Here is a 12,230-nt window from a genome sequence, read left to right as displayed (position 1 = left end):
ATCAAAATACATTCTGCTCTCATATATATCTAGTTAGAATAAATAAATAAATTTAAAAAATAAAATAGTCTTAGACTTTTCTCAAGGACTACCTTGCTTATAGTTTTGTAAGTGTACAGGCATGATTTTTAACATAATGTATATGTGACAGGTCTTTGTAAGATTTTGTGTGTGTGTGTGTGTGTGTGTGTGTGTGTGTGTGTGAGAGAGAGAGAGAGAGAGAGAGAGAGAGCGCGAGAGCGAGAGAGCAGCTGCCTCTTACAGGCATTCATTTACCAAGCACAAGACAGATATTTTTCCTTCTCCCTCCACTGTTAATTTTAGGCTGATCTCTTTCTATGTGTATAGTCATTTCCTGTGTATCAACATTTTTGTTTTATTCCAAACAACTTAGCTCTATTTAACCTTAATAGCCAGAGGAGAGGACAAAAAGAATGTTCCTCGGGCTGGGGCTGGGGCTGGGGCTGGGGCTGGGGCTGGGGCTGGGGCTGGGGCTGAGTGGCAGAGCGCCTGCCTTGCACATGTGAGGCACTGGGTTCGATCCTCAGCACCACATAAAAATAAACAAATAAAATAAAGGCATGCTGTCTACTTATAACTACAAAATTTTTTTTTTAAAAAGAATATTCCTGATACAAGTTGCAGGGAAGAATGTTCTATATATCTTCAGCTCTTGCTTCTTTTCCCTTGTATATGGCATACACACAGATCTCTGACTTTTACCTTTTTTTTTTCTTTTGACTTTTGCCTTTTTAAAAAAATTTGTAGGGGCTGGGGATGTGGCTCAAGCGGTAGCATGCTCGCCTGGCATGCATGGGGTGCTTGGTTCCATCCTCAACACCACATAAAAATAAAATAAAGATGTCGTGTCCGCCGAGAACTAAAAAATAAAATATTGAAAAATTCTTTCTTTCTCTCTCTCTCTCTAAAAAAATTGTTCTTTTTATTTATACATGATACTAGAATGTATTTTGACATTATGCGTATATGGAGTACAACTTTGCTAAGAGCCATAGCCCAGTAGGAATGTCACCTGGCATTTTTGGTTGAAAGGTGACACCAGCAAGCCATTGAGATGATAATGATTATGTTAAGATGTGCATTCAATTGGATATTAGACCCCTGCTGCCCACCTTGGCCTGCTACTTTGGAGCTCTCAGGGACTCCTGGAGAGTTCCCATTGGTTGGGGAAGTGTGGTAGGAGGGATTTCCAGAGGAGGGATTGCCGTTGGTGTGGTGTGTCCCTGGAGAAGGCCACGTGGTGCGTGGCGTTAGCGGGAGTTTTGGAAATAAAGTTTGTTCCTGCTTGAGTGGCTCATGATTTTGTGCCCAGCCAGACTGTGGCACAACTTCTCTTTCTTCTAGTTGTACATGATGTAGAATTACATTGCTTGTGTAATCACATATGCACATAGGATAGTAATATCTGATTAATTCTACTATCTTTCCTATTCCCATTTCTCCTCCCTTCCCTTCATTTCCCTTTGTCTAATCCAAAGTACTTCTATTCTCCCTTAATCCCCTTCTTATTGTGAATTAGCATCCGCATATCGGAGGAAAAAGTTCAGCCTTTGTTTTTTGGGGGATCGGCTTATTTCACTTAGCATGATATTCTCCAGTTCCATCCATTTACTGGCAAATGCCATAATTTCATTCTTATTTATGGATAAGTAATACTCCATGTGTAGAGACAACATTATTTTCTTTATCCATTCATCTGTTGAAGGGCACCTAGGTTTTAGCTATTGTGAATTGAGCTTCTGTAAATATTGATGTGTCTGTGTTGCTATAGTATGCTGAATTTTATCCCTTTGGTAGAAACTGAGGAGTGGGATAGCTGAATCAAATGGTGGTTCCATTCCAAGTTGTCTGAGGATTTATGTGTGTTAATTTTATATCCTGCTACTTTGCTGATTCATTTATGTATTCTAGAAGTTTTCTGGTAGAATTTTCTGGGTCTTCTAAATATAGAATCATGTCATCAGCAAATGGTGATAGTTTGAGTTGTTCTTTTCCTATTCATATCCCTTTCATTTCTTTCTTCTGTCTGAATTTATCTTGAAGTTAGCTTTCCACTCTGCCAAAATTATTTTTGTCAAGGAGGCCAGTGATTTCAGTATTGCCAAATCCAATGGAAATTTCTGTCTTCATCTTAAGTTCACCTTTCCTTAGCATTTGACTGTGTGGATCACTCTCTCCTTGAAAAGACATTTCTTTTGTGGTGATACGTATGTTAGTCTTCCATTTTACTGAGGATGCTTCATAGTTTGTTTTTGTTTGGTTGGTTGGTTGGTTTCGGTGGGCTCCTCCTCTATCCAAATATCAAAGTTTTGAACTGTGAGCTTTTTTGTTTTCTTTCTGCCTAAGTGACTCACCCATAATTTAACACAGAATCCATATCTGTATCTCATGTCTGAGATGTATGTTTCTAGTCCATACTTCTCTTTTGAGTCATCAAACTCCAAACACATGTATCTACTTGTCTCCTTGGCCCACCCCATCTTTTTCCAGAGATTGAACCCAGGGACACTTTACCATTAAGGGACATCTCATCTTTTTAAATTTTGTTTAGTTTTAAGACAGGGCCTCACCAAGTTGCTAAGGGCCTTGCTAAATTGCTAAGGCTGACTTCAAACTTAAATCTTCCTGCCTCAGCCTCCCAAGTTGCTGGAATTACATGTGTGCACCCCGGCTTGACTTCTCTTTTGTAATATTTCAAACTTAACATATGCAAGGTATAATTTGGTTCCTTTTCTTGTTGTACCTCCAATTGGTTTTCTACAACAGTCTTCATTTTTTTTTCTGTTGTTTAAGTGAGAAACCCTTGTTTATCTCTTTCACCACTGTTGTTGAACTTCTTTCCAAAATTTCCTTGAATTGGTCTACTGTCTCCATTTTTATTGCCATGAAACTAGTCCATGCTATTGTCAGTTCTTGCTTGAATTGCTATACTTCTCTCCTAACTGGTCTTTAGGCTTCTCCTTTTCATTAAATTTATTTTTTGTATAGTGTCAAGGTGTAAATGTAAATAGAAATATGTTCTTAAAATATGATTGTGACTTCTCTTTGCATGTAGCAGTTCCTTATATTGATCTCATTTTCCTCTGTCTTCTTCACTTCTTGTGCCTGCTTACCTTTTGTCTGCTCACAACTCTTAAGCCCGGGGTCTTATGTTCTTTGAGCTTGCTTTTTCCCTCACCTGATTCTACCCAGAATACTCTTCCCCTTCTCTCTGTGGGGCTAGTTATCACTTAGGCCTTATCTTAAATACCATCTCCTTCTCAGGCCAGTAAGTACTACTGCTGCTTTGAAATTTCAATTGTTTGTTTCTTTCATAATACATACCAGTTTGGATTTATTTATGCCTTTTCCCCTTTTATTTGGTCCGTCTTCCCTGTTTGAGGGCAGAGACTTCATTTCTCTTGTTCGCTTTTGGATACCCAGCACACAGTTAGCAGTTAACAAATATTTGTTGAATGAATAAATGAAAAGTGTGAATATTGCCATGTTCAGTTTTATGAATTTATATTTTTTTCCTTTTTAGTGTTTTAGCACATCTAGTTTTATAAATCCAGAGCATCTTATGTAAAGAAATTCAGGACTAATCTAAATAAGAATTTTTAGTAATAGAGATTAAAATAGCAGACAAACCTCTGTAATCCCAGCAACTCAGGAGGCTTAGGTGGAAGGATCACAGGTTCAAAGCCAGCTTCACCAATTTATTGAAAACCTCAGCAAATGAGTAAGACCCTGTTTCAAAATAAAATATAATAAGGTCTGGAATATAGATCAACAGTAAAGGCCCAGTAAAAATAAAATAGCAGACTGAAAATAATAAATAGCAATAATGTCTCCAGTTCAGATTCTAATTTTTACCTAAGATTTTGATGAAGATCAAATCCTAGATATGAATTCATATAAGTTGATGATTTTATATCAAATTTGCTAGGAATTTAGGAAGCAAGAAATCAAATTTTTTGCATGTTTGTTTCAGATATGATCATTCTGTTTCAAATGACAAAGCTCTAATGGTGCTAACTGAAGAGCCACTACTTTATATTCCTCCTCCTCCTTGTCAACCCCTGATTAACACAACAGAATCTCTCAGGTAAGTATTATAAGTTGTTGTAAAATAAATAAGTGGGCTCCCATGATTAGCTTTGGAACCTAGGAAAGTCTTTGTTCAGATTTGCTGAGTGGTTGAATCTCTAAATTATTTGTTGGATAGCCACAGGCATATCAGTTGCTATGCAGTTGCCCTACTAGTCTGAGATAGATGATTATGGGTCTGTTTAATATAATGGTTGCATATTGCAATATGTCTTATTTGAAAACTACAGAATGAAATTAATTAAAATTCCAGGCTAAGTGCTAAGCTTATGGGTAGTGACTTTCGTAGCAGAAGGTACCTTTTTCTTCAAATTAGGAAGACAATAATTTGAGGTTGTGTGGTTCTAGAGACACTTTCCCATTATTGCACCCTTCTTGTATCGCCTTTTCTCAATTTTTTTTCCTGATTTTGGACATATCCTTGAGCCTTAAAAACTGCCTCCTTTTTTAATGTTAAATAGTACTCAGTTATAGTTAAATAAGGATAGTCTAACATATTTGCAACTTCTGTAGAAAGTAAGAAAAATAAAGGGAAGTTTTATTGAATTGATCTTTTAAATTTCTACTATTGGAAAAATTTATTCCCCCCTCCCAGGTAGTTAGGTTTTCCTTCTCTCCAAAGGCATGATTTTCAAAGGCCTTAATATATTCTTTTGCAATAGGAGTCCTATGGATTGTTTTCTCCAGTGTCTTAGATATTTGTATATCACACAGCCCAAGAGGAAAAAAAAAACACTTTGCATTCAATATTTATATTTGGCAAATACTTAGCTATGGTTTTCTTTAAATTTTGAATTTTTGATGGAGGAACCTACTATATAAAAATGCATATCTTACTAAATATTCAGTTAAGAATCTTAGTTATTCAAATCAAAGAGAAATACTGAGTAATTAGGCACTTGGAACACTCTTTGGAACCTACAGAATGATTAAATTCATTTCTCACCAGGAGATAAGAATTTTATTTCTGAAAAATATGTTTAATTGAATATCTGTTTTATAGATTAAATCATGAACTTCGAGGTTGGGTTCATAGACATGAAGTGGAAAGGACCAAGTCAAGAAGAATGACAAATAATCAACAGAAAACTCGTGTTCTTCAGGTTTGTTTCTACTTGTCTTGGAATAGTGATTGCTAATCATTGGAAGCTCTCTCCCTACCCCGCCACAGAGGTGGTATCTCTCCTGGAAGATATGGCAAGCTTAAGCTTTACCTACTTCTCATAGCTGCTTCTAGTGCAGCTTCATTGCCACCAATGTTCTTAGCCCAGGTTTTATGGCACTTGGTTTAAGTTTTATAATACTCATTTCCTGTGTTCAGGCATGATGCGCTTTCCTGCTCTCTTCTTCAAATTTGCTTCTGTCCAGGAGTTACTGTGCATGGATATCTTATCAAATATTTTTGGCACCACTGGTGTAATAAACAATACCTTTTGTTTCCTTACTTCTGAGAGCTCTTCAGAAATAGGGTATTAAAACATGGGACACATCAATGGAGGACAATTTTGAACATAGAAAAGTGCCACTACTGGGTTTAATGACAGTGCTTACTCAGCTATTCAGTAAAGCTTCTATCTTAATCTTGTTTGCCACAAAGCACCATTTACAATCATTCATCATTCATCAGATATATGTTGCTACTTCTGAAGTGCTTAGACTAGCAACTGGCACAGTGTGAGTACCCAATAAACATTATCTGTGGTAGTGATAATGAGCCAGGAACTGTTCCAGACCCTGGAATACAGTAGCGAGTATAATAAAGTCTCTCCCCTTCTAGTGGGAGAACTAAACAATAAATAAATAAATGCACAGGTACCTCAAACTTAAGATAAATTCTCTAAAAAGTAAAGCGTGGTAGAAAGTTAGAATTTGAATTGAGAAATGAAAAGCTATTTTAGATTGAGTGGTCAGAAAAGGCTTCTCTGAAAAAGTTTCAATTTAATAAGGTATTGTCAAGATAATTAATGCTGGCTGTTAGAATGACCTTAAAATCTCCCTAGCTTAATAGAATAAAAACTTGATTCTTACAGTGTCTAACATAGTTCTCTAGAATGGCTTTTCTCCAAATAGTGTCTTAGGGATCCATGTACCTTCATGTATAGCTCCAACAACTTGATAACTTGAAATCTTTGTTTCTAGTTTTAAATGGTGGGAAGAGAGTGTGGAAGATAATACAAATGGTTTTAGGGATCAGGCCTGGACTTTAGCCACTGTTTAGTTGGCTAAAATTGTCATTTTGCCTAATTGACTATAAGAGAGACTGGGAATATGTAGCCTTCCTGAATGCTCAGGAAGAAGAAAAAGTTGCAATGACAACATTGTTTTTTACTATGTAGACAGAAAATGTTAGAGTAAACAATGTAAAGATTTAGGGGAAAATCTGGTGAAAGATCTTCTAGAGAGAGAAACAGCAAATGTAAAGATCTTTAAGAAGGAACAGTTTACTTCTGTAGGCAACATCAAGAAGTTGAGTAAGGTTGGAATGCATTGACTGAGGGAAGATGGTAGATGATATTAGAGAGACTTGCAGAGGTGAAATAATACGCAGTTTCATAGGCTGTGGTGAGAATGTTGGATTTCATCCTTGGCATGACGAAACACCATTGAAAGACTTGATTAGGGTAGTGACTTGACCTGATTTTTATGTGTGAATGTGTATATGGCAGGGTGAGGAGAGGGTTAGGGATTGAATCCAGGGCTTCTCATATATTAGGCAAGTGCTCTACCACTGATCTACATCCACAGCTCCTGGTTTGTATGTATTTTTAAAGTTTTATTTGCCCTTTTTAGTTGTACAAGTATATTTTGACATATTTATACTACATTGAGTTTGTCTTATTCTAATTAGGAGCCCAGTCTTGTGGTTGTACATGATGTGAGTATTCATTGTGGTGTGTTCATATATATACATAGGAAAGTTGTATCAGATTCATTCATTCCACTGTCTTTCCTATTCCTATCTCTCTTCTTTTCATTCCCTTTTGTCTAAGCCACTGAACTTCCATTCTCCCCTCACCCTCTCTTTATGTATGTTAGCATCCATATATCAGAGAAAACATTCAACCTTTGGTTTTTTGAGATTGGTTTATTTCACTTAGCAGGATAGTCTCCAGATTCATCAGTTTACTGACAAATGTCATAAAGTCATCATTTTTTACGGCTGAGTAATATTCCATCACACACACATATACACACATATATATGTATGTATGCATCTATATGTATGTACATATGTATATTACATACACACACACACACACACACACACACACACACACACCACATTTTAAAAAATCCATTCATCTGTTGAAGGCACCTAGGTTGGTTCCATAACTTAGCCTACTGTGAATTGGGCTGCTATAAACATTGATGTGGCTGCATCACTGTAGTATGCTGATTTTAAGTCCTTTGGGTATAAATTGAGGAGTGGGATAGCTGAGTCAAATCATGATTCTGAGGAATTTCCATACTGCTTTCTATAGTGGTTGCACCAATTTGCAGTCTCTGGTGGGGAATGCAATGTATGGTGTACCCTTTTCTTCACATCCTCGCCAACGTTTATTGTTACTTGTATTCTTGAAAATTGCCATTCCGACTGGAATGAGATGAAAATGGTGTCATTTGCATTTCTTTAATTGCTAGAGATATTGAACTTTTTTTTACATTTATTGAGTGACTGATCATATTTCTTCTCTGTGAAGTGTCTGTTCAGTTTCTTTGCCCATTTATTGATTGGGTTACTTGGTTTTTTAGTTCTTTAAATATCCTCTAGTTGCAGGTTGCAAAGATTTTCTCCCATTCTGTAGACTCTCTCTTCATGTTCTTGATTGTTTTCTTCACTGTGAAGAAGTTTTTTAGTTTGATTCCATACCCTTTATTGATTCTTGATTTTACTTTTTGTGCTTTAGGAGTCTTATTGAAGAATTCAGTTCCTAAGCCAAATGATGGAGTTTTAGACTGACATTTTCTTCTAGTAGGCACAGGGTTTCTGGTTAAATGTATAGGTCTTTGATCCACTTTGAGTTGAGTTTTGTGCAGGGTGAAAGAGGTTAAATTTCATTCTGTAACACATGGATTCCATTTTCCCAGCACCATTTGTTGAAGAGGCCATCTTTTCTCCAATATATGTTTATGGTGCCTTTGTCTAATAAGAGATAATTGTATTTATGTGGGTTTATCTCTGTTTCTTCTATTCCATTGGTCTTGTCTGTTTTGCTATTACTATAGCTCTATTATATAAACTAAGTTCTAGTACGGTGAGCCTCATCCTTCGCTTTTCTCACTAAAGATTGCTTTCGCTATTCTGGGCCTGTGATTTTCCTAAATGAATTTAATGACTGCTCTTTCTATTTTTATGAAGAATGTTATAGGGATTTTAATAGGAATTGCATTAAATCTGTATAGCGCTTTTGATAGTATGATCATTTTGACAATATTAATTCTGCCTATCTGAGAACATGGGAAATCTTTCTATCTTCTAAGGTCTTTTTCAATTTCTTTCTTTAGTGTTCTGTAGTTTTCACTGTAGTGGTCTTTCACCTCTTTTGTAAGATTGAATCCCACTTTTTTTTTGGTTTTGTTTTGGCTTGGTTGTTTTTGAGGCTAATGTGAATGGGATAGTTTTCCTAAATTTTCTTTCCACTGATTCATCATTAGTGTATCTCGCCCACGTCCCGTGCCCGTGGTGGGAATTTAGGTCTCCTCTACATGAAGTGGGCTGGACGTGAAATTAAGCTAACAAAAAAAGGCAGAAAAGAAATACGCTAGAGAAAGTAATTGTGAAAAGGGAGGGTAGGACGGCTCTTCAACCTTAGAGGTCGAGCTTCCACACTGGAAAGAGAGCGAGAGCCTGCAGTTGCTTTGTTATATGGGGGAACCTTCAAAGGTTTTCCATAGAGTGTTTTTATGCCAAATAAAGCAGGAGGTGGGTTGTCCAGCTCCCAGTGGGTTATGCCCAACTCCAGAGCTACAAGATCTGTCTCCCTAGGGGAGCAAAGACAGAGGTCAGTGTTTTGCACAATCCATTAAGTGGGAGGAGCCACAACAGAGCTTGCAATGCTAAATCAAAATCTCCTTGGCTCAAGGCCCAGTGAAGATGTTCAAATAGTTCAGGGGTGGCTCCCCTCAGATGTATAGGAACACAGTTGATTACGTTTGTTCATTTTATATCCTGCTACTTTGCTGAATTCTTGTACGAGTTCTAGCAGTTTTCTGGTGGAATTTTTTGAGTCTTCTAAATATAGAACCACGTTCTCGGCTGATAGGAATGTTTGAGCTCCTCTTTTCCTATTCATATCCTTTTAATTTCTTTCTTTTGCCTAATTGCTTTGGCTAGAGTTTCAAGGATTATTTTGAATAGGAGTGGTGAAAGAGGGCATCCCTGTCTTATTCCAGTTTTAGAGAAAAAGCTTTCAGTTTTTCTCCATTTAGAATGATATTGCCCTTTAGTTTAATGTAGATAGCTTTTACAATATTAAGGTATATTCTTATTATCCCTAGTTTTTTTCTAGTGTTTTGAATATAAATGGATACTGTGTTTTGTCAAATGTTTTTTCTGTATCTATTGAGATAATCATGTGATTAGTGTCCTTAAATCTGTTTATATGTTGAATTACATTTATTGATTTCCATATGTTGAACTAACCTTGTATCCCTGGGATGAAACTCAATCATGGTGTGGTATCTTTTTAATATGTTTTGTATGAGATTTGCCAGTATTTTATAAGAATTTTTGCATCTGTATTCATCAAGGATATCGGTCTGAAGTTTTCTTTTCTTGATGTGTCTTTGGTTTTGGTATTAGGATGATACTAGCCTCATAGAATGAGTTTGAAGGGTTCCCTTCTTTTCTAGTTCATGGAATAATTTGAGGAGAATTGGTGTTATTTCTTTTTTGAAGGTCTGGTAGAACTCAGCTGAGAATTCATTTAGTCCTGGGCTTTTCTTTGTTGGTAGGCTTTTGATGGCATATTCAATTTCATTGCTTGGAATTCATCATTTCTGTGCCCTCCTGATTCAATTTGGGGAGGTCATATATGTCTTTAGAAATTTGTCCTAACTTATATTTTTAAAAGATCATTCCAGTTGCTACACAAAGTAGACCATGGTGTGGGGGTATGAATGGAAATAGGGAGGCCAGTTAAGATGCTATTTCAGTAGTCTAGATAAGAGATCTGTGGAGCCTGTACTTGTGGGGTAGATGTGGAGCTAGAGGAAAGCACTTGGATGTCAAATATATTTTGAAATTAGAGCTGTTAGAAATTGTTGCTGTAAAATAAAAAGGAATTAATGGAAATTCCTACATGCTAAGTACTAGTTGAACAGAGATGCCATTATTGATAACAAGATTGGGGAAAGAGGAACTGGAGACAGGAGTGTGAGAAACTAAAAAGGAAAAAAGAGAGAGTGAGGCATTGAGCCCTGGGCCAACTCCAACATTAGTGGCTGAAAGAGAAAGAAGAACTAGCAATTGAGAAGTAAGATGAGGGACTGACCAGTAAGATAGGAGAAAATGCAGGATTGTGGTACCCCAAACCCCAAGCAAAGAGTGTCTTAAGAAGGAGGTATATGATTAATCATTACAGAGGTCAAGAAATGTTAAGATGATGACTAAGAAATTATCATTAAAATCAACCATTAGAACTTGATTTTTGAAAGTTATTTCATTATAGTTGTGATGATAAAGGCCTCATGGAAAAGAGTATTTTAGGATCATCTCCATAAGTCTAAATAGAGAAATAGAGTAGCTACAGGAATCAAGAAAGAGGTTTTATTTTTAGATAGAAGATATGACACAAGGTTTGCATATTTATAGGCTAATGGAAACATCTTAACTATTTGATTTTTTTGGAGACTTAACTGTAAGCAGCATGTGATTTATTCAAAAGCATATTAAAATTATATTAAGAGACATAGATTTTGCCATTATAGAACTGTTTTCATCAATAATGTGAGCATTTCATGTTGGTGAACTCAAACTCTGACTTTCTGAGATTCTATGATTATCAAGTATGTGCTTAGATGATCTATTATCTAGTATGTGCATAGATAATCTATTATGATTCTACTATGTGCTTCTCTGGCCCTCTCCAATACCTTTTCTTCTCCTACTATGGCAATTGTATTGGTTGTTAGTACTTTTAGAGGCTACCAGGCGGTAAGTATATGCTGTGGGTACCTCATAGCCCCCATCCTGCTTACTGGCATTAGACTGCAGAGTTAGGTACCGCAAAACTCTTGTCTGCTAAGTCTTACACATCAGCTGCTATCATGGCTAGAGAAAAAATTAATTTTATTTTGCTTTCTAAATCTGGAACAAGGCACATTTTATTGTCAGAACCTAATTTATATCCAGAACCCTGCTGACAAAAGAGTTTAGGTAATGTGGTTTTTAGACTTCCATCTTTTGCAATACAGGGGAAGAGCACAGGAGGCAAAAATAGGTAATTGCCAATAGATAATCCCACATAGCTGCTATAGTGTTCTGTATGAAAAATTAGATTCAAATTCTTGGCCTTAATGAGGATTTTTTGTTTGTTTTGTTTTGTCTTATTTTTAGATACAATTTGTCATATTATCCTGTTCATTAGATTAAAAAATAACGTATTTACTGTGGAAGGGGTTTGTTCTTTAATCTTAAAGGAATTCCAACACAAGAAAAATAATTTTATTTTAGTTTTATAGTCTTTGTTCATTTAGAGAAGATTTGTAACTTAAAGTCTTGTCTCTTTCTCTATTTGGGGTGCATATCTTACTGTAGGGGGCTTAGATCATGGTCAGAATTGTAGGAATCTTAGGTATTACCAAAAAAGGAATGGCAAGGATGAATCTATATTTATCCAAGCAAAAGAAGTTCTCCATTAGAGGAACAGAAAGATCATTCTGCTTGTACTGTTGTCGATTCTAAAGCATGTAAAAATTCCTTTGATTCTCTTCCATAGGGTAGAGAGCCTGAAATTGCTCTTCTTTTATCTTCTTTTTTTATTTCAACTTTCTTTTTCCTCCAGATTACCTCTTTCAAATGCCACAAGGAGTCAAAAGTCTTATAAAATATTTTGCAACTCTGGCAAATTGACATTTATTTGAAATTTCTGTTGCTTTTAAATATTATGTCTTTGATT

At 36.1% G+C, this 12,230-nt stretch overlaps 1 protein-coding gene across 1 annotated transcript in view; it reads left to right on the top strand.

Moving 5' to 3' along the window:
• The window catches only part of Atf6 (activating transcription factor 6), a 213,084-nt gene that overhangs the window by 82,652 nt on the left and 118,202 nt on the right, over positions 1-12,230 (top strand). Inside the window, exons 11-12 of the mRNA XM_078027138.1 lie at positions 3,995-4,108; positions 5,114-5,213. Of these exons, the coding sequence (XP_077883264.1) occupies positions 3,995-4,108; positions 5,114-5,213 (214 nt within the window). The remainder of the gene's footprint in view (positions 1-3,994; positions 4,109-5,113; positions 5,214-12,230) is intronic.

This window comes from Ictidomys tridecemlineatus, chromosome 11 (assembly GCF_052094955.1).
Source record: "Ictidomys tridecemlineatus isolate mIctTri1 chromosome 11, mIctTri1.hap1, whole genome shotgun sequence".
Taxonomy (NCBI): domain Eukaryota; kingdom Metazoa; phylum Chordata; class Mammalia; order Rodentia; family Sciuridae; genus Ictidomys; species Ictidomys tridecemlineatus.
This window is presented reverse-complemented; position numbering and strand designations above follow the sequence as displayed.